Source organism: Synchiropus splendidus, chromosome 8 (genome assembly GCF_027744825.2).
Source record: "Synchiropus splendidus isolate RoL2022-P1 chromosome 8, RoL_Sspl_1.0, whole genome shotgun sequence".
Classification (NCBI taxonomy): Eukaryota; Metazoa; Chordata; class Actinopteri; order Syngnathiformes; family Callionymidae; genus Synchiropus; species Synchiropus splendidus.
This window is the reverse complement of record NC_071341.1, coordinates 17,738,927-17,765,138: the sequence shown is the minus strand read 5'-3', so window position 1 is coordinate 17,765,138 and position 26,212 is coordinate 17,738,927. Positions and strand designations below refer to the sequence as shown.

At 44.0% G+C, this 26,212-nt stretch overlaps 1 protein-coding gene across 2 annotated transcripts; it reads left to right on the top strand.

The window, feature by feature from the left end:
- On the top strand, positions 1-26,202 carry ptgir (prostaglandin I2 receptor). 2 transcript variants are annotated; one of them, XM_053873849.1, is made up of 3 exons: positions 1-166; positions 253-1,200; positions 23,676-26,202. In XM_053873849.1, exons 2-3 carry the CDS (start codon positions 367-369, stop codon positions 23,931-23,933), a joined length of 1,092 nt encoding a protein of 363 aa, XP_053729824.1. In that variant the 5' UTR covers positions 1-166; positions 253-366; the 3' UTR covers positions 23,934-26,202. The 2 variants fall into 2 exon arrangements, with proteins under 2 accessions (XP_053729824.1, XP_053729825.1); XM_053873850.1 differs by lacking the exon at positions 23,676-26,202 and adding an exon at positions 13,474-13,987.
- Positions 26,203-26,212: the final 10 nt, after the last annotated feature.

The following is a 26,212-nucleotide window of genomic DNA, read 5'->3' as shown; positions in this document are numbered from 1 at the left end:
GCGGCTCAGTCTCAGCTGCACTCTCACTCCGGAGGAGCGGAGACGCGCTTCTGTCCACAACTCTGGATAAACACCTGAACTCCGGCGCGTAAATCTCCAGATATTCCCCGTCGCCTCGTAAGGGAAAGCGCGAGTTGCGCGTCCTGGCGTGAGAGGATTCAGGGAGGTAAGTCAGAAGCGCGTGATCAACATCTAACAAGTGTTGGAGATCGAGGGTTCATACTTGACGCGGTTCTCTCTCTCTCTGCCTAGTGTCGGAGCTGCAGGCGCGCGCTTTGAATGAATCATGAACTGTGCCCTCAAATGACGCCTGCTGACACACAGTGATTCCACATTGTTGCCCCGTTGATCTGGACTGGCGCAAGCATGACGTCCGACGACCTGTGCCACAACGTCACCTGCACCAACAACATGACGGTGAAGGATGATGGGAAGCCCTCGGTCAGCATCATCATGTTCCTGGCCGGCGTGGTGGGGAACCTTCTGGCCCTCTTCATCCTGGGCGTTCACCAGAAGGAGCACCGCTCCCGCTCCTCCGTCTTCTGCATCCTGGTGACTGGTCTGGCTCTGACGGACCTGCTGGGCACCTGTCTGCTCAGCCCTCCCGTCTTCATCTGCTACGCCCGGAACATCTCCCTCATCGGGCTGGGCGACGTCAGCCTCTGCAACCTGTTTGGCTTCGCCATGAGCTTCTTCGGCCTGGCCCCGACTCTCATCCTGTGTGCCATGGCTGTGGAGCGCTGCCTGGCCATCAGCCACCCGTACTTCTACTCCCAGCACATCCGGCCCAGCTTCGCCAAGCTGGCGCTCTTCTTCATCTACCTGTTTTCCCTGGGATTCTGCCTGCTGCCGTACAGCGGCTTTGGCAAGTTCAGGCAGTACTGTCCTGGCACCTGGTGCTTCATCGACATGGACGCCGACCAGGAGGCCGACCCCGGCCTGGTGCTGGCTTTCTCGCTGTCTTACTCCACTCTGATGGCGCTGCTGATATTTGCCGTGTTTGTGTGCAACGGCTCCGTCATCATCAGCCTCTGCCAAATGCACCGCAGCCAGCTGATTCGACGTGGCTCCATGGGGCCCGCAGGACGGAGAAGGAAGATGAGCCTGGCCTGGTTCGGTCACGGAGAGGAGGAGATGGACCACCTGGTTCTGCTGGCGCTCATCACTCTTATCTTCGTGGTCTGCTCCCTGCCGCTCACGGTGAGTCTGTTTTGGGGTCTGTTTATTTGGACCAGGGCTTTTTCTGGGTCTGACATGATCTCACTCGAGCTCAGCTCAGTCTGTACACAGGCAAGTCAAACTTGAACATGTTAACGTAACTAGAAAGTCCCGTAATGCACCGGCTGAGTTAAAGCTCTCAGGACAGTAACAATGGTTTAAGTCAAACTAGTTCTGCTTTTTCCTTCCATTTTCTTGTGCTTATTCTGCGGGGGGGCATGTAGAAAAGCAAAAGTTTGGGCGCACCCCAGTGTTGTAGTCGAGACCACCTGCCCCAACAGTGAGTCGACACAGAGATTAGAACATTGAGACCAAGTGTTTGAGGAGACCAATGAGGGGGTCGAGACCGAGACCAAACTGAATACAGAAGTATTAGTCATATAGAGGCTTACATTCATTTCAGGATTTTAGTTAGGAGGGCGTCTGGGCATCTGCAAAACGTGAAAAAATGGACCCCCGATTCTCGCCAGCCGGAATCGGCGTAATCTAGTGGCCAAGCTGCAGTCGAGAATCAGACGCCCTCCTCGCTAAAAGCCTGAAAATTCATACTACAAAATACTCAAGTAATAAATCAAGACGCGTCATCGCAGGCCTGGCCAACCCATGGCTCATGGGCCACACGTGGCTCTTTGCCCGGTTTGCTGTTCCAGTAAGAGCTATTCCGGTGAAATTTCTAGATATTGTTGGAAGACTTTGAATCATGTTTTACAATCCAACACGATTTCACATTTCTTTAGTTCCTGTCTGCACCGCTAGCTATTACGGTAAAATGCATTTATTTTAGACATACGCAGGACGTGAACCTCGTGACACGCAGGGGTGTGCTTTGACAGCTATACTGCTGCAAAGTCACGTGACCAGCTGTTCAGGTGAGCCTCACAGCCTTGGCCACGCCTACATATTTGTCAGATGTGGCTCTTTGCAGCAACACAGTAAAGCAACGTGGCTCTTAGCCTCCGACCTGTCGGTCACCCCATTGGTCTTCGTCTCGCCACTCGTTGGCACCATTGAGTGTTTTTCGGTGGTGGGAGGAAATCGGAGGGCCTGCAAGCACAAGAAGCAGGAGAACAAACATAATGTTCACAGACAGCAGGTTCACTTCAAGTTTTGTAAGGACCAAGAACACTGGAATCTTTTGACCTCCCAGTCTTCTTCATGTCACACAACAAACATTCCATATTTTCATTGGTCAAGAACATGAGGGAAGTCGGATTAGTAAATTCGAGATGCATTTATGATTTACATATTCATAGTTATTTTATCTCAGGACGGTTTTCTTTTTTTTTTTTTTTTTTACTGTTTATTTATGATTTTATAAGTAAGTAAGCAAATATTTGCAAAGTACAGGTATTACATTTTGAATATGCTATACAATGGTTTATAACACTTGCAGAAAAATACATGGATTGCAATACCATAAAATAAATAAAAAATACAAATAAAATACAAACATGGGGCTATTACAGTGACTTATAATTGGTATAAGGTTGGATTTCTTCGCTGAAAAATATTCCATTTTGTTCATATTTGTGTGTACAAAACAGTTTTCAGTCTTAATAGAGAGGTGAAATGCTCCATCTGCCCTATTTCTTCAATAACTTCAGTCCAACTTTGTACATCAGGTCCATCAGCCGTCAACCAGTTCCTTGTAATAGCTTCTTTCAGGTTGTTTTTCTTTGGTTGGTTGATCAAACCATCTGACTGCTAACCTGCTTTCATGCGCTCACACTGAGAAAACGCCAGAGGCTAAAACAGTAAGTGTAATAAACCTGACGGCTACATGAGTGTTGTTGGTGTGCCATCTGCACCCAGTCGTCACCCATTTATCTTTTTGTCTGGTGATAAATAATGGCCGCGCCTGAGGCGGGTGGCGTGTAAACGCCTTCACCAGAGGGTGGATTCCCCTGCCGTGCTGTTGCCATCTGTGGCTGGTCGGCCGCCACACCACTGGCAAACATGTGGTTTGTCTTTGTCAGTGATAGACGGAAAGAGTTGCGAGAGCTCCGCCAGGAAGTTTTGCGTCATATATGTATGTGAATATAGGTCACAGTATGCGAGTGTTTTTGCCTGACCTCATTATTGTCAGACACAAACATGATAAATATGAGCAGGTATCAGCAGGTACAGGCGAGAGACGTGGTGTTGCAGTGTGACCCGCAGACGTGACACATCGATAAGCAGATGTTAGGGATGATGAAGTCAGTTACTTGTGCCATAAATTGATAAGTCTTCCCTGTAAAACCTGTTCACATCAGATGTTATAGTAGTTTCTAGTAAAGTCATGATGTGCCTCTCTGTGCTATTTTAATATTTGTTCACCCCCGGTTACTTTTAAAGTGTGTTTAATTCCTATAAATACACATCGACGGTTGCAGTCCTGGGTGACAAACTGAGTCCACAGTGGGTGAAGAAGGGAGTGCAGGCAGGGTGGAACAGGTGGAGATGACTGACAGCAGGGATCTGTGACGGAGGAGCGTCCGCGTGAGTGAAAAAAGGAAGCTTTATCGGTCAGTCCGAGCTGTGGCAACACCTGAAGGGAAATGCTGGATGAGGAAGTACATTCATGTGTCTTTGTTTTTCAAGCCTGCGCAGCAATTCTTCAAATGCTGTCAAGCTGGGTTATGTGGGAGGACGGTGCTTTTTAATGTGTGGACCTCTGGTAAAAAAAAAGAAAAATCCTAGACCCATAATGTATTGCAACAGTTTTCATCAAAGTGGTTGACACTTGTTTTCCATTACTGTTTTTGCAGAGTCAGTGCTGCATTTCTAAGATTTAAAAGAATAGTTGTGCTTAGAATGTGTTTCAATAGCAACAGATTTGTCTGTTTTATTCTCGAGAGGCTTTGCATGGGCGAGTTCAGCTGGGGCGGAAGGTTACTTGAAGGTTACATAAAGAATTCCCAGTTCCACCGTTCCACTCTGCTGCAGCCTCAGGAGCCGGTGCCGATGTGCTGCTAGATAAATAAGTTGAGCTTCAGCGACAGTTTCACACGATTCACAGAAGCGTTTTTTTTGTGGTATTTGAGAGTTTCTTGATGCACATGTTCATAGGTGTAATTGCATTGTACACCTGTTGAAAGGCATTGGATGCGCCTTGATTTACGTATTTCACCTTATGCTGCTGTTATTCAAACAAAAGAAACAACCTGCGTCTCCCCAGTCTAAACTATTGCCTTGAATGCAGTCAGCACAGATCAGAACCGGCGAGTCATAGACCACAGAGGACGCATTGTCTGGAAGCTTGATGTATTCGATTTCTGGGATGTTGGTTCCTCCAGTGAGGCAACTGAAAAATATCTGAGGGATTTTGTCACCTGTTGCACCATCTGAATGTGCTGACCTGGAGCTTTTGAAGAGAGGCAGCCCTAGCATCTGCCTCCGAGGTCAGCGTGTTTGACAGGGTGCTGTCTGTGTTTTATAGTGGACAAACAGAGATTAGTCCCACTTTTCTGGAAATGCTTGTGTGTGTGAATGAATTGAAAAACAGAGAAAAATTAAAAACAGATGTGTCGAAATCGCTTCCTTTTTGTGCAGAATGAGGGGCCGCTGGATTGTGCAATGAAACTACGGCATTTATTTTCACTTGATTCCGGCCTCAAAGGCATGAGTGATGTCTCAGATTAGATTCTGCTGTGTGAGGAGTTGAGGTGGTGGGAAGTAACCCACCCAACAGACTGTTGTGTTTGGAAGTAACAACACCAGAGCAATTTAGCCTGACAGGAGTTCTGGGTCCAGATCAGTCAGGAGATGATGAATAGTGTGAAAAGTTTTTTTTGTGTTTTTTTTGTACTTTTGGTCCTGCTCTCAACTATCAGAAGGAAATGTCTTCAAGAGGCTTAAAACACACACCAACAAGTGCCATTTGTAGCCACTTAAGGCCCATTTACGTATGAATTGTACCTGTTTGTTTCAAAGGAAGTTACAGCCACTGATCACATACTGTACTTCTGTGCGTTCTATGTGTTGGCGTTGCTGTTCTCCAATATATCCACCAGGGGGAGCAGCTCAGAGTCAAAAGATTATGGCAACAACTGACTCTAAAACCAACATGGCGACAGTGGAAGAAGGATTCCTCATGTGTCATGTATCATGTATGTGTTGCACATAAAGGTGAACCGGAGGTGGTGTTGAGGCTGCCTGGAGGACGGAGCATTTCCGCTGTTGTTATGTCTTCTTCGTTTGTAGTTGGAGCTACGTATCAGGTAGGCACAGCAACACTGCCCCCCATGCTTTCCAGTGGTACTGCTCCGTTTGTTCTGTATCCACAAGCTTCGCACAGAAATATGTATGACATCAAGTGAGAGCACGGACAGAAGGATCCGTCCGTATCTGGATCCATACGTAAGGTTGAGCATAAATAGGCCTTTAACTGCATTAGTAACAGATAAACTCTCACATGAGTCACACGACACCCTGCAACAGTTGAAGCTCTTACAACAGTTAAAGTTGCCAGATTTGAATGTGATTTGTATCTTTTCCTTTTCCACAAAAGCACAGTTTGAGCATGTGGTTCCAGATAGAAGTAAAATGTCGAACTAGGAGATGAAGCGAAAACCTCAAACTTCTTAGTCAAGGTGCAGTGGGTGGCGAAGCGGTGCCGGCACCCAACAGCTGAAGGGTGACGGAGAGGTCTTCAGAGACTGTTTGCCGATGATGATGATGACGTGTTCAAGCTGATTGCATATTGACTTGTGTCTGCGGAAACGCATGACTTAATAATCACTCTGTGGACACAGCCGATTGCCATGTGTCCCAGGAATATTGAATCCACATTCCAGACTGTTGATCATCCTCTGTCTGAGCTCATCTGACAAGGTCGTTGACCTTCAAGTTTACTGGGTGCTGTAAACTCTCCAGTCTGTGAAACGCACTTTTGTTTGTGTTGTTGTGCAGATCGAGGGGTTTGTTGTTAGGAGCAAAAGAAAAGCACGTCATTGTCGCCGGCGATCCTGCTTTGTTTTCCCAGCAGATGTGCTCCATCACTTCCTGCTGGTGGTGATTTACACCGTGTGCAGTCGAAGTGGAGCCTTATCGCTGCAGCCGTGCAAATTATTGCTTTGATGGAGCGTATAAGTCAATAACAGAGTATAGCGGCGCAAATCCATCACAGGCTCGGCAGTAATACATTACTTATGTTAAAAATACAGTAGGTAAAGGGTTTGTCTTGAAGAGATGTAGGAGTGTAGTCGGGTTGTCTGCTCCCCTTGAAACGGGCTACTGCTTCAATGACCTGAAGAAAATGGACGGATGGACGAGCCTCTGTCAGAGGAAGCATGTGGCTCAGGCTTTTAGCTAGGAGGGCGTCTGAACTGCAAAATATGAAAAATTGATGCCCAGTTTTCCTCAGCTGGAGGCTACTCTTAGTGTCATCACTCTGGTTTCCATGACAAGGGTGTTTTCGCCCGGTGATTTTGCGGAATATTAACGATATTCTCAACACTTTTGCAGCCGCAGCTTGGCCGACATGTTTGTTTACCGGCGCAATCTAGCGGTTATCCACATCTGGAGAGTCAAAGGTTTACTAAACTAACTCTAGCTTTTTAATCGGAGGAGTGCTTTGGCATTTTTTTGGCACGAAGCTCGATCCCCCTGCTCCTCCCGCTCCCCAGTGCCGTGCAGCGAGCTGTGCTGAGAAAACAGGTACAACTGTATGCTTATGTTGCATAAATATTAGTGCTGTATTCAAAAAATCGATTTTCCGATTCTGAATCGATTCGTACATCAATTCCATAAAATCGATTCGTAGGTCCAAAGATCGGATTAATTAATTTACGTTTTAACACACATTCTCCACGATTGCGGGCTTCATTTGCAAAGATATGCGCCAGTCTTCCGTCGTTGAGAACGAGGGCTTCAGGCGGCTAATGAAAGTAACAGAGCCACACTACGTTACGGTTTCTCGCAAACGTCTGTTATCCCAAACATGCACCAGTCAGTAAAAGAAAAGGTGAAAAGTAAGCTTCAGTCAGCAGTCAGGGGGGCATTACAAGTGATTCGTGGACATCTTCGCAATCTTACGCGAGTCTGACAACTCACTATATTGATGAGGAGTGGGACCTCTTGTCGTACGTACTACAGACCACAGAACTGTTCACATACTGACCAATGACCGTCAGGTTGCTGTGAAGTCAGTCAACAGCACTCTGTTTACATTTTCAGTGGATGAGAATATCTTTTTTTCATTTTGATAATAACATAAAAATGCATTAGTATTAAACAGCATCATCTTTTGGGTGAATGTTTAATGTTCTATTTCTAATAATGCACCAGTCCCATGAGCAGTCACATCTGGCGCTCTGTGTCTGGATCTTTATTATCATTTAATGAATCCTTCATTAATTTCCTGTTGAATGTCAATATGATACTAGTATTAATACGTTAACTTGTCATGTGATTAAGGCAACAGCTCAGAAAATGGTTTAAATACTAACCTGAATCGAGATCGGATCGGATCGAATCGAATTGAATCGTGATAATCGATTCTAAGTCATGAGAATCGGAATCGAATCGATTCTTGAAATTAGAATCGATACCCAGCCCTAATAAATATATAAAAGAAGATGATCAGAACGCTAGACCTTTAGCTTGACGTAAGGGAAAGAGTCATGATAAAAATATGTGATAGCGAAATAGCAGCTTCCCAGACACTGCATCTGAAAGTGTTATAGTGGCAACAGCGACTGAGTTCATCTCAGTTAATGTTTCATATTTGACTCAGCTTGTTGTTTATTAAGTCATTTCTTGTACAATTACATGTTTACGACAAAGCAAGTTGTTAAGTCATTCGTTGCCATTGCCTGTCAGGGGCAGGGCTTTGGACGCCCTTTTTCAAAATCCTAGTTGAAAGCCTGAGCATGCTAGTACCTCAACAATGAAGTACTTTGGAAGTAAATCACGCTCAATAACTGTTTCTTCTGGTCCCGTCTTGCGTCAGCACGTTCTCCTGGTCTGACAGCTACAAACATTTACAGCCTGTTTAGGACAACTCTAGTCTCCGGATCCCCCATGGGAACAACTGCGCGTGCTGTGATCTTGCAGATCAATACCCGGGTCAATAATGCACGACCACTCATCCGACTCTGTTAATTCCTTGATGGGGCCTTTCCAACTTTCATTGAGGGACTTCACTGATCCTCCTGCTGCTACAGTAGCACTTCTGTTTACAGACACCGACAATATTTTGTCGATGATTTTTGCACTAACCTCTAGTAGGTTTTGATCTTCTCATGCTGCCATTAAAGCTAGTTGCGACAAAACTGCTGGCGGTGTTTTTTATTCGACTTCCGGCGGGGCTTTCTCTGTCTGCTGCAGCGGAGCTGCGGTTCTGTGTTGCTGCTTAACACACATGAGATGATGTGTGTCACTCTGTTAGTGGTGCGTTCAAGTCCAGAATTCCTTATCAAACATCACTGTCTTTAGCACAGTAGTGAAGAACGTGCTGGGGCTTGTGGGATTTCATGTTTGGATATTGAACTATGTTAGATTATGTAACGTCTGAGAGAGAATTGTGGTGTGATGTTCTTGTGCGTGTACAGTGTTGTTGCCTGCACCTTCCTGTTAGGAGGGTAGTCCATCATGGGGTTGGCTTTTTAGGGTGGTGTAGCTGTTCCTGAATCTTGCTGAGTATGCAAAGTTTCTGCCATATCTACTGCACTTTTTCAGAGTGTACCACAGAAATCCTTCAGTCAGAAGCCCCTGGAATGAGGGGTGAAGTATTGGTAGGAGGGGCCTTTGATGGGGAAGTACTGGTGGTGTTGCGTGTAGGAGGTGGCTCATGGGGGGGGGAGCCATGTTGCAACATGAAGTCAGGGGGCTTTCAGGCTGTGTCCCATTTCTCCCCCTAACACTGGCACTTCACACTAGCGCTTGGTTCTGAGTGCCCTCCGCTATGAAGCGCCCTCCGACGACCAAGTGAAGTGAGTGACGTCCATAAGAATTGGGACAACACGGCATGACGTCAGGCGTAAAGACGACGTGTCACTGGCTGCCGTGCTGTGTTTTGTTTCCTGCATATCCAGTGTTGCAGACGTTTTGGAAAATGACAGCTCCAATGTTTTTGCCACCTCTTACATCGGCACTGATCATCTCACTTGGTTTGGTGAACCAACGAAGAAGAAATGGTCGGTGCCGAAGCCGGCTTCGCCACTATGTTGCGTTGATGGATCTGTTAGAGGTATGATGATGCTAACATTAGCCTGGATGCTAGCCCACTGCTGTTTGTTTAGAAGAAATAAAAACATAGTATTGTACATACATGTTGTATTGTTCATGTTGTCGGACAGTGTAGAACAATTGGGTCGCTAACGTGTGATACCAGAGAAAGTCAACAAACAGACGAGTAGTCCTGGTTACTAAAATGTCACTGCTGTCCTCTCCGACATTGTTTTTAAATAAAGTACTTTGGTATCTTGGAAATCTATCCACGCTTCATATTCCCACTTGGTTTCAAGTCAGCTCCCTCGGTTTGAAGGGATCATCATTCACTTATACATGAACACGCTAAACCCAGTGTTAGGGTGAGAAATGGGACACAGCCTTACTCTATGGGATTCAGCCCTGTGACCCAGGCTCAATTCGCCCCCCTGCTGTGCCGCATCACGCCCCTATCTTTGGAGCTGTGGCCCATTTTTTCAGTGCCCGCTCTGGTCAGTGGTCGCAGATGATGCGGCCAAAAACCTCTGCGCAGAAGTGTTGTTTGTTCAGTTGTTTTTTTCCCAAAAGCCAATGCGCCACCCAGTTTCTGCCTGTCAATCTCCCGTATATTAAGTCGAGTTGCTAAGGTTCACAACCCCAATTCTGGTTCGGGGAAAAGTGTGTTTCGCTTGTGTTCAGATCTTGGATGTGTGAGTCAAACAGACTTTGACTCGAGACAGGGTCTGTAGTGTGAAAGCCTTCTTAAACGTCTCTGTGCAGACCTGTTCTATATATGTTGAGACCTTTATCTGGTCCAGACATGATCATGTGAGGAAGCACGTCGGCTACATACTGTACAGCACAGACTCTCCCAAGGTAAATGGCTCCAGAAGGAAGGTACAATGAGACAGCAATGATTCCCCCCAGTTTATTCTTGTTCCTCTACAAGGGCATACAAGAACATTGGGATGACTTTGTCTGAGAACAGTGCAGTCGGGAAGTGCGAAGACAGGAGTAACCTGGAAATCGCTCGGAGATATTTAACATCAGCTCACGCTGCGACATAAACAGACGCCGCCGGCTCATTTCGCTCACTTTAGTCAGCGGGGCTGTCGCATTTCATCCTGCTTAGCTGGAAAACAAACACGTTCATGCATTAGATTGATATCGACCCACTTCAATATTGTGTGATGTGATATCATTACCGCCTCGGGCTGGAGAGCAACACGGGGCGAGCAGGTGCAGCTGGATTTTTAACGCCGGAAGGAAGAAAAACATATTAGTGTTGGGCATTAAATGGTAACGGAGCCATGTGATTAAAGTATATATGTCGACTGTGTCACCTCTTGCATCAGTTTAGCTTGGTGGAAGAACAAGTGAATTAAATAGGGAACTATTTTGTAATATTATTTTATATTTCTTGACTTAAAATACGTGAAAAAATGCATCTCAGTCCTGTTCCCACCGACTTCCCAGTGACAGTGATGCGTTATGACAGTAGCCTGGCATCAGTTGGACACAGGGCAGACACCTGGGAGCACCCCCAGATCATGTGATCAGACCCTGTCCTGGCAGAGGAAAATGGACATATGAAATATGGAGGGATCAAATTAAGACAATATATTTTGTATTTAAAGATTTGAAATTACTGAGAGAAGTCAGAGGAGCCTAGTTTTCTGCGGATGATAGTTTGGTTTGTCATGTGTAAACAGAGATCACACTAATCCCAAATTGTGAAAACAACAATGCGAGCGCAGTAGATAGCAAGATGAACTCGGTAGACGGACGGACGGATGGATGGATGGATGGATGGATGGACGGATGGATGGATGGATGGATGGAAGGTTGGATGTCTTAACTGGGTGGTTCGTTCCCCCAAAAACCTGACCAGAAGAGGTCACTACTGAGAAGAAAAGCAGGTGGTGAACGTGCGTGTTGGCAACATGGCTGTCCAGCGACTGCTCTGTGTTCATATCTGACCGGACACAACATGAAGGTTTATAGGCGTCTAGTTACACAAGCTCATCTGTTGGGTTGAACCGCTTCCCTGCGCGATGGATCATTCATACCTTTGCTGTATTTACAGCTTGTGATTTATTGTTTAATCTCATCCATCTACTTCTCCATTCACTCAGGCAGTGGAACACTACTGAGCCTATGTGGTGAGCCCACGTCCCCCAAACAAATCCATCTTCCATTCATGTTATTGGCATCCAGCTGTTATAACATTGAGGGATAATAAAGCCTTATTGATCTTGGGGAGCGGTATTGACCTTCTGTCTGCCGACGGCTTCGGGAGGTGATTTGGGGAGCTCACCAGAGGTAAATCTGTCCTTCCGATCGATCACCAGACTCTCAGTTTTTATTGCCAACACGGCAATAGTTTCTTATTTGATTTAGAATGTGGATGATCGATGAAAAATAATAACAATAATATGAGCATTCCCTGGAATCAATTCGGAGATGCCACATTATTTTTTCATATTTCAGAGACGTGACATGCACTACTAAGAATTTGATAAAAAAAAGACACTTAAAATGTCTAAACCCAATTTTAAAAATAAGATTTATTTTATCAAATATACTGATAAAAATAGAAAATATTTAGCATGATTTAGGTCAAAACAGGAAACACCATTTCAACTTTAACATCAATAGTCATTTACATAAAAACAGGAAAATATTAAAATATGTTGTAGCATTACAAAAACTATCATCAAATGAATAATATTACATATAATATGAATTATTTTTGTCACAATAATGGAGAAGTGAAAATATCTGTAATGAGAAAAACAAATGGCACCCACATCAGTCACAGTGACATGAATGTGACGCTCAGTAAAAAAAAAACCTTATTTTATATTGATTATTTTGAACAATTACTGGAAAAAAAAGACTTTACTAATGGACCTAATGTACGGAGGTGTTCCATTTCACATGAGAAGCTGTGGTAAATAATGTCTTGCTCCAATAATCACATCAGTCCGATAAAAGCCTCAAATGCCTGCGTTGTGTTGACCTGTAATATACGATGTTGACACAGGGTTCGTCCTTTCTTTTCGGCTTGCGTGTGTCCACAGTTTATCTTTTCATCAGCTCGACTTCCTGTTCCCGGGATCGAGTGAAAAGAGCGCCACGCCTCGGTGTTGAGTTGCTCGACCTGTCGTTCAGAGCAGAAACCTTTCAAAAGAATATTTTACCATTTGATTCCTGGTGATAAAAATACACACAGCCTCCCGCTTTCTCCTGTTACAAGCGTGCCAGCTAACACAATGCAGCACACAGCGCTAGTCCTCCTATCGAGGTGCTCAAATGTGGTCACATGAGGGCGGCTGACTGGAGCTTAGCTTTGTGCATTTAAAGTAAAAAGCCTTTATTTACGCCATTATTTATTTATTTTTTTAACATTATTTTTAAAACACTTTAAAACAAAGTGCAAAATGTTATATTGAATATTATAGGAATATTTTTTTCAAGCCCTTCAGTTAAAAATAAAACTTATTTTGTTGGTTCTATGGGATGGACTTATTTTCCAAAATACTGACTTGGATGTGTTTTTTTGTTTTGTCTGACATCGTGTTTGATGTGTATTTCCCTGTTGAGTTATGGAGGCCACAAGAGACCCCCCTCTAAAAATGTCTGGAATTGTATTTTCCACTTTTGGGGTTGAAGTCTTTTTGATCAACTGTTGACTGGATGACTGCTGCTAGCTCCAACCTAAGATACCAACGTTTTGAAAGATGAAAGGCTTCTGTTGAACATCTGAGGAGCATTATATGAACGCTTATTTATGTGTGGGAATCCCCTGAGTGGCCCTTAAAAAGCCCACTAAAGGCGAAGTTTTACTTTCCAGAACAGTCAATTAACAGCTGAGATTCATTTTGTGCTGGTATTGTCAATAAGTGCTGTTACTAGGCTGCGAAAAGAAGTGCCTCTCCCAAGGGATTCAGTGTTCTCAGTTCAGCGCACGAAAGGAACTTTTTCCTATTTTGACAAGAAAGTCCTAAAGAAAGACCTAAATAAACCCAAAGCTGATAGAGACGATGAGATCTTGTGGGGTCCTCTGGCCACAGGCAGGGAGCTCTTTGTAAACTAAGTGGTTGTTATTTTTTTCCCCAGAACCACTGTGGGACTGTCGTGTGAAGACAGTCAAAAGATGAACGCTATAAAATCAAAGTGCTTCTCCATGACGACAGACAAGTGAAGCAGTATGTGGTGATGATCTGTGGTGCTGTGGAGGGGCCACTTAAAATCAAGCCAGTTTCATCTTCACCAATGTTCTTGAGTCATTTTCTCGTGTCTCCAGTGAAGACGTGTCGCCGAGCGTCCTCCGAGATTTGCCCTTTGATCTCACCAAACCGCTGCACATGTTTTCAATCATTATTTCATGGTGATAGTTTGTCGTTGAAAACATGACAGAATGAGTCTCTGTGATTCTTTCGTGTCTGCTGCCGCCTTCAATGATGCCCTGCCACTCAGAACAGTCGGGGGGGGGAATGGATGGTTGGTATTGACCCAACCATCCATTCCTTTGTGTCGCAGGAATGGATGGTTGGGTCAATACCTCCTTGCACTTCTGGGTTTCCGGCAGGATTTTTGAAACTGCGGTGGAGTCCCCGCCCATACCAAAAAAAATGACCAGTCTAGAAGCATAGTCTTGTGTTGCTTCATAGCTTGTGACTTCACTGTTTAGCTTTTTATGTATCTTTGTGTTTTTATGTAAGCTGATTCTTTGTGAAAGCCTTTGATGTATGTTGTCTAGCGTGTCTTTGTTGTCATTGTCTAAGACAGGACATCTAATCTAAACTGTAGTCTCAAGAAACAGTGTAGCTGGGACTATTCTGTCATTGACTGAGTTGGTGAGAAGTAAAATCTGTCTCCAATCTGCAGCCCTTCTCACGCGGTCCATCTCATCATATGTCCGGCTGGAATGCGCAACTTTCTACCGGGATTTTCCGATGAAAAACACGCTGAAAACTGTCATGTCCAGCTCCATGATGTGATAGCTGTTTATCTTAGTTTCAATACCAGATTTAAAAAAAAAGATCATTTTTCTGAAGGCGTGGCGGCTCTCACTTAAGCGATGGCGGTGTGTCCCCATCGTTGCCAAAAACCCTGCTCAATCCCTGGGCGTCTAAATAGCAACAATTTGCTAGTGGATTTTTGCGTCCAACCTAGACGTTGAAGTGCATGTTAAGGCTTTGGAGCGTCAGTGCAATAAATATTTTCCTTCCTGTATGGCGTTCCAAAAGGAGGGGCTGGGTGTAAGGGCCCTGACAGCAAGACAGAGCCGCTTCAGAAGTCACTAAAGTACGTTCTGCTGAGAAGGTGATCGGTTGCAGCCTGCCACCTCTTCATGACCTGTATGCCTCTAGGACCCAGAGACGTGCAGGTCGGATCAGAGCCGACCCTTCTCACCCTGGACATAGACTGTTTGTTCCCTCTGGCAGGAGGCTACGGTCCATCCAGACCAGAACCTCCCCGTCACAGGAACAGCTTCTTTCCCTCGGCCCTCAGGCTGTTAAATTCATGAACAGCCTTGTTGTAATGTTATTCTATTTATTTTATTTTATTTGTTTTTTTGTTGCACTTTATTCCAAGGCACTTTCCTAGTCAGTGGGCTCCCCACTGACCATGGCAAAAAATTTGATTCTGATTCTGATTCTAAAGCGCAGGACCATTGGAGGTGCTACATAAACTGGAGCTGCGCCCTAGTTATATTCACATTATTTTTATCTGTCGGCTTAAGTATGTAGTTTTGTTTTTCTGCATTTGTTGAGTGTAGATAGTTCATATTGTTGTTATCTATTGTTACCTGAATTTTAAAATGTTAAAACTTTGTTTGTTGTTGAATGTCAAAAGTAACTGTTGTTTCCATTATAGATGTTTCACATTCATTTTAAAATCAAATGTTAAAAACTGAATTGAATGACATGAAAAAAATGGGTGTTTTAGTAGCAAAAGTTCACTCAGGAAACTCCAACTTTCTAAATGTTACCAGCCTGTCCGTGCACCTAGTTCCGTCTGCCAACTATGGTTTAATGTCAGACATGGAGCTGACTGTTCTTAGCTACATGTGCCTCCACAGACGTGAGGCGGAGGCTTCATGGTGTGCTGGGCTTTATACCTCAGCTGGTGGTCAGTCTACTCCGTCCATTACCAGATCGATAGTGAGCAAGATGCTTTCATTCAACCTCAAAGTCAGTCTTCTGTTTGCTCCACATCTCCAATGACAGATTAATAAAGATGAACTCATCCTGCAGATCAAAGCTGAGGCGTCCACGTTCTCACGAGTTCATCTGTGCCGCCGCAGTCTTGAGGAAGTTTGTGGTGTAATTTCACTTCGCTGTCTGTCGATTGTCACATGAGTTTCTTGACAGTTTATTGAATTTATCACTCACCTCACCTCTGCAGTGATAAAGAAAGGTTACACAAGGATTCACAAAACTTCGTTTTGCAAGCCGGAACATTAATTTAGAATCAAATAAATCAATCCTTGTTGGTTATTCATGTTTTTATTTGTTTTGTAATCGATTTGTTGAATGATAAAGACACTTTATATTTATCAGATTCAGAAAAACTTTAATAATCCAGAGGGAAATTCTGTCTGTACATGCATGTAGTGCATATAGTTGGTTCTTTATTCAGATAACTGTCTTCTATAAAGTGATATATTGGCCACATCTCCATTTTGCATCAAGCTTCTTCTTCATTTCCACACAACCACCACCCGCACCTCGCCCGCAACAGCGTTGACACTCATGAGAAAGACCTGCTGAAAAGTGCTTATGTAACATGCGTGTTAGAAAAGGAAGATCAAAATAAACTGGCAAACAGACGCCTGTGTTTCACCCATGGTGAAGTCAAAAACCTGTCGACACGTTTTAGTTTTGGAGCAGAGCTGCCCGGTGATTTTTCTTGACGCGATCAAATGATGGATTCTACTGCTCACAGTAGTCAGTACCACAGTAGTCAGTACCAATACCAGATGAAGCTGTGGGCAGTTTGAAAGCAGCTGTCTCCACATCGTGGTGAGCTCACGACAGATTGTTAGTCTACTGTGAGATCACAGGCCTGCAGGCCAAACCTCGCCTTGCAAGTCGTTTCTCCCAAGAGCTTTCACTATTTGGCTCATATTGAAATTCCAAACTAATTCAAAGCACACTGAACACCAAATCACATCTGAAGTTTGTCAGTATGATTTCCATAAATGCCGGACTATAGAGCCGCACCCACTAAATTGAAGAAGGAAAGTAGATATTGTTCATACGTAGGCCACAGCGGTCTATAAGCAACGTGGGAGTGGTGCTGTCTGTGCCGTAGAAAGGTCAGTGGTGCTTAAAATGCATGAGGATCACTTCTAAACTAGTTTGGAAAATGAGCTCCAGCATGGAGACTGACTCACGAAACAAGCTGGGCAATGTTCTGAACTTGAATCATGAACTCCTCGCATCTTCTATTGCGCTGAAAAAAAGCGCTGTTTTCACCCGCGTGTCCGAAGGTCCGACACCACAGCTGGTCTCAGTTGCTGCTTCTCGGCTCCAGTCCTCCAGGAGACCAGCTCTGTGGGCGGAGCTACGGAAACACTGGCTAAAACAGCGCATTTTGAGCACTTGAAGGTAAATAAACGCCTGTGATGTCATCGGTTTTATGTGACGAGGCTCAATATTTGGGAAGCACGACACTTTTTAGCCTGTAAAAACCCATGTATTAGCCGCGTTCTGGGTTCAGACAATAGTAGGTACAAAAAAGCATGATGGTACTGTCCACCATTTCACAGGTTGCCTCATATAAGCAGAGACTATAAAGGTCTACTGATCTGGAAAATTCCAAAATTTGATTCAGACAGATGGGAAAGTAGATGTAGGTTTGTGCGTCAAGGAGTAAAAAAAAAATCTTGTGTTGAGTCAGTGGTGAACCACAGACATGCCACATGCAAGTACAAGTTGAGCTTCCCACATTATCTATAGAATAGGTGTTGTTTTTTAACAGGAACATCAATGCAAGTACAACAATTCCCAGTCTGTGCTACACACACCAGGTGATAAGTTATCAACCAACCAGGGGCTCGTGCTGAGAGAGACTGAGTCAGCAGTCTTTGAGTAACAGATCCAGTCATCTAAAATCCAAGTTCCAGACCGACGGAGGTCTGGAATGATTTTGCATCTGCGCCAAGGAGAATGATTGAGCGTGAGTCATGTCGCATGTTGGGAAGTTTTTTTCCACTGAGCTGAGCACAAGCGCGGCGCTCTTATTGTGCTGTATGACGCTGTCACAAATATGATCTCAGTCTTCCAGAAACATGGCGTGGATCGGAGCTTTTACAAAATTTGTCAAATAGAGAATGTTGTCTTAAAAATAAAAGGATACATTGGCATGTATTGGGGTTGTTAAGTACAACAGAGAATCAAAACAAACAATCTGAAATAACTGGCTTCATTCTGGGCTCAAGTGCTTATATATCAACTCAAGGCCGGTAAGAAGCACTCACACCAACCACATTAGAAGTCCCATAATGCACCGCACGTTATTAGCCAAAAAGGCCATTTTGAAAATGCAACAAATGCTCGTCCAGCATGCTATGTTATATACAGTGGTACCTCAGTTTTCAAACGTCCCGGACTTCGAACAAATCAGAGTCGGAAAAAACATAACGCGCGCGGACCGATCAGCTGACCCACGACGCACTTTGTTATTGTGTATAACGCAGCCTCTGTATGCAGACGTGTCCCGTTAGCTTCATTTACTGACTGTTTTTTCTTCATGTTGAGGTGTAAAACCTTTCCTGTCTCCGCACTGGACCGTGGTAGAGTGTCACAGGGGAGGTGCTCGCTCTCCACACCTCTGAGGCTCCACTCCAGGGTTTGATGTCCTGTTGTGGGCTGGAGCTGGGACAGGGATGAGGCGAGTCTGGGACAGAGCGTGACTTGGTTTATGACTTTGTCACAGCCAAACTGCACAGAAGAGCACATTCAGAGCTGGACACGCACCGGGCACCTCTTCCCTTCTGGAGAGACCTCACTCACTCGGCAACCCCTCCCACATGCAGCGGCCACACACATAGAGGAACAGCCACCTGCAGCAGACACTCTACATTCACTATGTCTATTTACGCTTCTGATATTCTGCGTGTTGTTCAAAAAGAGGAAGGTGGTCTCCGTCTTCAGCTGCATCACGTGTGCGTGTGTTTGTGCTCCGAAAAGAACAGAAAGAAGCTGTGAGGTTAACCAGCGACACCAAACGTGATCATCATGTGAAACAATTTCAACCATCTCCACACTGCTGTGAAGCAGTTCACTCCAAATGTCAGTGGCTTGAGTCCACTCATGCTTATCATGTTACCCGCTTTAGTGAGATTAGAATGTGAAAATATAATGTTTATAACATGTTTTTTGGACGACAGAGAGACAGTCTATGAATAAATTTTCCTGTCAGAGAGATGTACTCGCAGGCCTTTCAGAGATCTTAGCCAGACCTCCCATACTTTCTATTAATACATCCCTTATGAAGAATTATGAATTTATTTACGTGTGTCACTTTTTTTATTGCTGTCTCAACTTTTTTTTATTTGTATGAAGTAAATGGTCTGTACAAAATCCCACAGTCCAAAAACATGGGCAGCCATAGCTTGGAAATATAGAATATTCATTTTCCCTTGCTATTAATGTCACGAAATTAAATAAAAACCTGGCTGCGTCTTTTCTCCAGCTTTTTAGCTGAGTGCATTCCGCTAGTTTTGATGCTGGTTGACAAATTGTCCCACAAATTATTGCTGATAAACAAAATTATTGTCAACATTATTTTGTGACCAAAATGTCTAAAAATAATGGAAGTACATCCAATATATTACAAAAAAATAAAAAATAAATTAACAGTTTGCTCTCCAGACAACAGGGAACCTTTGTAAGTGCAGGAGTTCCTGGTCCACTGATCACACTGATGCACAAGACACGTGGCAGCTAGGATGAGAACAACAACAACAAACATGGAGGAATCCCTGAACAAAAGCAAACAAAAGCTTCTGTTTGCTATGGTCTTGGTGGTTTGAGGTTTTTCACTACACAATGTTCCAGGGTTTCCACTACTCTGAATGGACTTGAAAATTGTTATAACATTGAAATTCTTATCCAAATATTTTCAAGACATTAAAATAGCTTTAGTTTAAATAAGGTGATATAAAAACTTGAATACACATAGCTGTTAATGGAGAACACCAAAGCGGGCAAGTTCATTTTTAACGATGGTACGATTAATTGACTTCTAGATTGTCGTGTCAGCCCTTTTCTAACTGCACATCTCATGTTTGTGAGGCAAACTTAAACACAAGCAAATGTTTTCACCTTCATTTGAATTCCACTTTCCTTGCTCTCTCACTTTGGAAATGGCTCTCGAGAGGATTAATGGCTCCTTCAGCCTCTTAAGGAGATTCCTCACTAATGGATTCTCAGTGAGCGTCGGCAACTGTCTGAAGACGCGCCTGAAGACGCTCATGTTGCATGTAATGATACGGCCCAGATGAAAAAAACTAAACAGATTATATGTGTGGTGTCAGCACTCCACTTTCCGTTTTTCGTTTCACGTCTACTTCCTCTCGTATCTCACACGGCCGAGACTTTCCATCAGTGCGCAGAGCAGGCGACCATGTGACTCAGGCTGAACCTCCCCCAGCACTTTCAGGAAGTCAAAAAGGTCAAAAAGGCCTGAGGAGGAGTCACCAGGGGATCCACGTCTTTGGTGTATTTTCAGATGAGACTGCGTTTTGCTTTCCAGCGAGGGATTAGAGCAAATTCAAAATGGAGTCTGAAGCAGCGTTCCTATTGCTGATCAGTTAGGAAAAAGAGAAGAGACGCAGGACAAAAACTGGGCATGAAGTGTCTGATGGGATTGTTAAACATTCCTGCTGTTAATACCTGACCGTCTGCACGCCATTCTGTTTCACAACTTGAGCTTTTCCTCTGTCTATTTTTGCTTTGACTTTCATTTTCTGAAGAAAATTAAACAATAAACTTGATGAATGACAAAATGAATGACTGAATTCAAGGATGATATTTATTTATATTAACATTTACTTTATATTTATTTATTTTTTTCTTTGATAAAATATATATTTTTGGGTGCAACCACTATTATGGTAAGGGTTTTGCTCATATTCATTGATGTCAGATCATAAATTAAAACACACACCTTGCTCCAGAGTTACTATCTATTTGTAAAATGCTTTTAAGCTTCATATTCAGCCTTTGTTTACATGAAATTTCATGACAATTACGGTCCAAAAAAATGTGTTGTAGACTAGTTTCGTTGTCTCTTACGGGAGGCTTGATATTCATGTTTTCAAAACTGAAAAGGCCACCTCTTATCCTTAGTCTATAGGCCTGTCGTCTGACGTATTGCAGACGTCAGCCTCCCAGCCGAGGCTGTAATCTCTCCTCCGAACTGCTTTGATAATTCTGAACGGAAAAAGACACATTTCTGAAAAGGACATTCCATAGAAGTCCTGCTCAGCATCTGAGCCTCTATCTCTCTCTGAAAGCGCCTCCGACTCCTCACATCCGCGTCTAATGAGTCGGTGGTGAAACACTATCAGGAAGTCATGAAGAGTCCTCCAGGACCCAATATGGACAATAATAGGACCTCGATGGCTTGAGTTCCTGAAAGCTAGCCGGCTTAAAATAGCATCTAATGTGTCCCGTCGCGCGGGCGTATAGGAAGGGAGCGCGAGTGTGAGGAGCTGGGGCCATACGGGGTCAATGAGGTCGCCGTCCTTCCTCAGTCTAGAGTGCCTTCTCATAGCCTGGCCCTTAGTTTAGACGCCAGTTAGGGGCGTGCAACCCGCACATGAATCCGCTGCTGTTTAAGAAAAGCAGACGCCTCATCACTTCAGACGGCCGGTGATTTGTGTGCGCCTCCCTGCGAGTGCTCCGGCTGCTGTCAGGACCATAAGAGGCAGGGTGGTAACCGGGCCTCGGCTCAAGAGTGGAGGGTGGCAATGTGTGGCGGGGATGAAGATGCATGTTTGTTTGAAATCCCTCAGTTTATAGCTGCTGTGTTTGAGACATGGTCAGTGTCTCTACTGCACTGTTGATGTTGCTTTGTTTTTCTCACCACCAGCCTTTTTCTCGACATGTGAAAAAGCAAATGGGGCCCTTCTCTCCGGGAACTTCCTCCAGCGCTGTTGTCGACCGAACCATAACCAATGTAGGACGTTTTCAGGAAACCTCACGCCTGACTTCGGTTTAAAACGACACTTTCGCATGCACTTCTGTGTCACTCAGGTGCCGGCTCGCTTGTGGTTTAGCCCATGATGAGAGAATTCAAGCAATGGTGAAATGGTTTTGTTCCTCACATGAGTGGGTCGCAGTTCTGTTAGGATGACTCAATATTTTCACACTTCCTCACTCTTGAAATGTCAGTCTTGATGTCTCAGGGGGCATTTATCTTGTGCCGATGCCCTACTTCGTGGGATGTTGGTCTGTGTCAGGTTTTTCCCGCAGTGGGTGGCTGGATTTTCTTCCCTTTCTCTGACAAGACGTGTCCGAAGCGGGACGTGGTTGATATGGCTGCGAGGTGCTATTCTGTTGGTGGTTATGGTGAACATGTCAGGACCGGATGAGTGCGATATGGCAGGAAAAAATGATCATATCGTTCTTCTCATTATTCTCTTTTCCTCAAAATTGTTTTCAAAATGACAATTGTCAGCAAAAACAAGATTCATATAATGAATCTACTCAATTTCAGTAGCAGGCTCTCTGACAGCTGTCTTCTTCATGAGCAGTTGGATTCAGCACACAGCGACCTCTGGTGGTCGAGGAATGGAGTCGTAACAGAGGAGCTGGATAACTCGCCCAACTCTACTGATTCATCATTTTATCCGTCATTTCTAGTGTTGTCGTAACTGCGTTATCTTTTGTAAGTGCTATAACACGCAAATTACCAATGCGTTGTTCGAGACTGTGTTTTTAACACGCCCGTTACTTGTTACTTAACAATCACAACTCTATAAAAAGTTTAAAAAGCCGTGTCCATAATACGCATTAAAAGCTGGACGTGAAGCCCACACGAGTCACGTGACGCAGCACTGCGCTTGTGAAAAAAAATAATGGCTGCAGTCGGTTACGGTCCAGGTGTGGGATCCCCATTGTGGATATTTTCTCTTTTTTTATTTTATTTTTTTTAAGACCAGAGAAACATTGTAGCAGTGTGCAAGCTATGTGGAGGCTCGAAAACACATCCAAAACGAGCAATTCCAACCTGGCGAAACATCTTCAGAAAGTGCACGCGTCGACCAAGCTCATGGGAAAAGACACATGACAGTGAGTTCAAACTTCCTGGGTGACTTCTAGAGATGCTCCAGTTCAAATCTAGACCAGTGGCATAGTGGTCAACCTAAGGGATTTTTCACAATATCAATATAAATTTATACACATCCACATTCAATATGCATCATTTTCAAAATGCCTTTATTTTGAAATGACACGAGATTGACTTCAAACTTTGGATTTCTTCCACGGGACCAATGAGTTATAAGATATATTTCCGTGCCTTTTACTTTCAAATCGACTTCACTTTGGCATCACCGTGATACTCGCATTGCACAAGTACTGTGCAATTGCGGGCTTGACTCCGGTGACCTATCACAGCTGTGGAGTTGTCACTGCAGTTTCCAGTTGGTCCAGTTGTGTTGCTGTTGAGATGATCATCAGCATCGGTTTTGCACTACTGTTTGTTCCTGCTACGACTAGGTGTTCTGTAAAAGAGTTGATTTTTTTTGCACTGCTAAAAGTATCGTTTCTAACCTAAATGGTTACAATAAATCCGCCCATCAAAAGTTTTAATTTTGTCATTCGTTCCCTTGCCACTGCAAAAACGCTACTTTTGCTAGTAACTAGTTACTTTGAAAGTAATGAGTAACTTGAAGTGACAAATTGACTTTTGAATGAGGGAACTAGTAACTGTAACTAAGTAACCCAGTAACAACACTGGTCGTTTATGACCAGAAAAGCAAAAAAAGTGTCTTTTAAAGCTTTAACACAATCAAAGACAAAGTGACCGAGTTTATCACAAACATGTTATTGGTTCTGTTTAGCCATGTTTTTCCCCTTTTCTCCTCATTTGTGTGTATGTATGTATGTGTATCCATCCTTTTTAAACAGATACATTTGCTACATTTTTTTTTTTTTTTTTGTAAAGAGCTTCCCAACATAGCCGAGTGTCCACAGCTAAGCTCCAAGCTCCGTTGAGCACTGGCCAGGTTGTTGGCTACCTTCTGCCTGATGATCCACACCTTCTGCAGTTTTCTAACTCCAGCTTCTCCCGCTCAGATTGCAGGCTTCATGAGCGCCATTCACCCGTTCTGCGGAGATCGCACCAACCTGGTGGCCTTCCGCTTCTACGCCTTCAACCCCATCATGGATCCCTGGGTCTTCATCATCTTCCGCAAGTCTGTGTTTCGCCACCTCTGCTCCATCCTCAGCTGTCGCATCAGCAAAAGAGCGGTGAAGAGCGCCACTCACTGCGCTCTTTCTTTACCCATGGATAACCATATTCCACGCCACCCCTGCGACACAACGCCATCCTAGACTGGCGTCTGGCGCTTTGGATTTTTGGTTGAGAAATACCGCAACCCAGAAGAGACCAGTGACTTACTCTCCTTGATGAAGACAGTGATAGAATTACTGTTTCTTGCACTGAGGAACTCCATGGACCAAGAGTTTTATTTAACGTTGTTGTCTTATCGCTCGAAACACATGGCTGCATGCAAGTGAAGAGATGTGGTGAAGATGTACAGATGTACTGTTTCAAGATTTTGGGATTATTGCAGAAGCGATCTGACTCACGAAGCGTTGGATCCTCACACTCACTGCTCACTGGCTCACTACCTCTGTTGCTTGTTGTGTCTTCAGTACTGTGGCAGTACAGTACAGTACTGGCAGATGAGGTCTCATTAAACAGTATCGCAGGGTTGATGAAACAGTGTCCTAATTGTCAGAGGCCTCTAGATGGCACTGTCTTGGTTTAGAAATTTGTTGTTCAAGTCCAACATTATACAGAAGACAGTGCCATCTGGTGGCTTCTGAACATCAGGACACTGTTTCATGAAGTCTCATCAAGCCTTCAGTACTGTGTCACGAAACCTCATCTACCTGTCACTACTCATCAGCAGTGTTGTCTCTAAATACTGTCATGTGGTCTTGTATTGAATGCATGAACAAACCAGGATTGAAAAATCTCGGCTTGAAAGGTCCAAACCAAGCCTGCTATTGAACGGTGTCCACGAGAGCTGCGCTTGAACCACCTCCTCCTTTGCACAGTTCACTAGCACGGGACGGTTGATCTCCATTCCGGGCTCGTTCACTGTCAAAGATGATCCCACTAGTCAGACCCGCGAAGACATGCCACGTCCACGCTTGCCAGGCTTCATCCAAAATCTGCAAACGTCACCACATTGGAATTTCAGTTGCACAATTGGTGACAGTGAAGCCACATCTTGGGGAACCAAATGCTCTTCAATAAATAAGGTGCAACTGTTCTGGGCACTCTAGTTTCCTCCCATAATCCAAGAGCATCCCAAGTGGTGGGAGAACTCCAAGAATTCTTTTCCTACATCTTTATCCTATGGGTGCTGAAAGAATGGAACAGATTGTGTGCAGTGTCCTGTGGTCAAACCAGCAACTGGAGTCGTAACTTGTCGATCGCATGCGTGTTTGTCGTCTGAACTACCTAGAATTTTCCACTTGCTGAGTTGTCAGCCTCTGTTGCTGCAGATGCTGCTGTGGGCTAATGCTTCTTCTGCTGTTTTTTTGTGTGTGACTGTGTTTCTCATCAGGTTTATTTATGTGCTATGATGTGACGTTATGTGCCGTTGTGCAATGTCGCGCTGTGCTTTTTTCAGGCTTGGTTACACGTTCACATTTCTGAGATGCTCCTCGTGCGTGAGTCCATCAAAGTAAACAGTATATGACCACGTGCACATTTATGTATATTCAGGGTATTTTTGACCATTAAATCATTGCAACAACCGATGTAAAATAAATAGTATTAATTCACCTGCAACTTCTTTATTTATTACAGATAACAATGCTGCAAATACTAAGAAAAATACTGCAAGTGTATGCACATTGTGTAAACACAGAAAGTCTGTGCTTCATCTCCGTTTATTCATGGACCACGATAGTCACAAGACCTGTGTCGGTCTGCGGTGGATGTTGTATACAAAAGAAGGATAAACACAGAATGATCGTGATGAAGTTGCCAGGGCTTGTATTTTACTGTGGACTCGTTGGTGGCATTCACTTTATGACTTTGTGGGCTATTTTTAACACGTGTTTAAGGTCTTTTTTAACCCATAAATGTTGATTTCTGAGGGGAAAGGCACTTGCATGTATTAATGTCATACCAGGATGAACGCTTGAAGTGATTTAAGATTAGTACATTTGTAAAATAAGTATCTTATTTTGGTTAATTGTTTACGATGCTTCAGTTGACATTAATGTGGTGTTTGCATAATTTCATATCCGCTTTGTGATGAAGTGTCGATGACGTGACATGATCGCCTCCTTGTGGTTATCTGTGTTGATTTTTTTTTTTTTTGGTTTTTCACCAAGTCTCAAAGTCGAGCCACTATTCTACATAGTCGTAGTGGAGCAGGAAATAAGTACAAAACTATCAAAGACCAGCTTTCAATTTGTTATGATTCGAAACTTCGGCCTTCAATAGAAAAAATAAGACATAGGTTGGAGAAGTACTGAAAGTTTAATTCAAAAAGAGGAAATAATAGCTTTCACTTTCGAAAGTCCAAACATCACTGAATAGAGGTGCTGGTTGCGTATGTTTTGGAATACAACGGCGGTTCTTCTCC

Coding starts and splice junctions, on each gene's coding strand:
- ptgir (XM_053873849.1), top strand. CDS start 367: ATGACGTCCGACGACCTGTGCCACAACGTCACCTGCACCAACAACATG. Junction 1,201..23,675: donor TCTGCTCCCTGCCGCTCACG/GTGAGTCTGTTT, acceptor TCTCCCGCTCAG/ATTGCAGGCTTCATGAGCGC.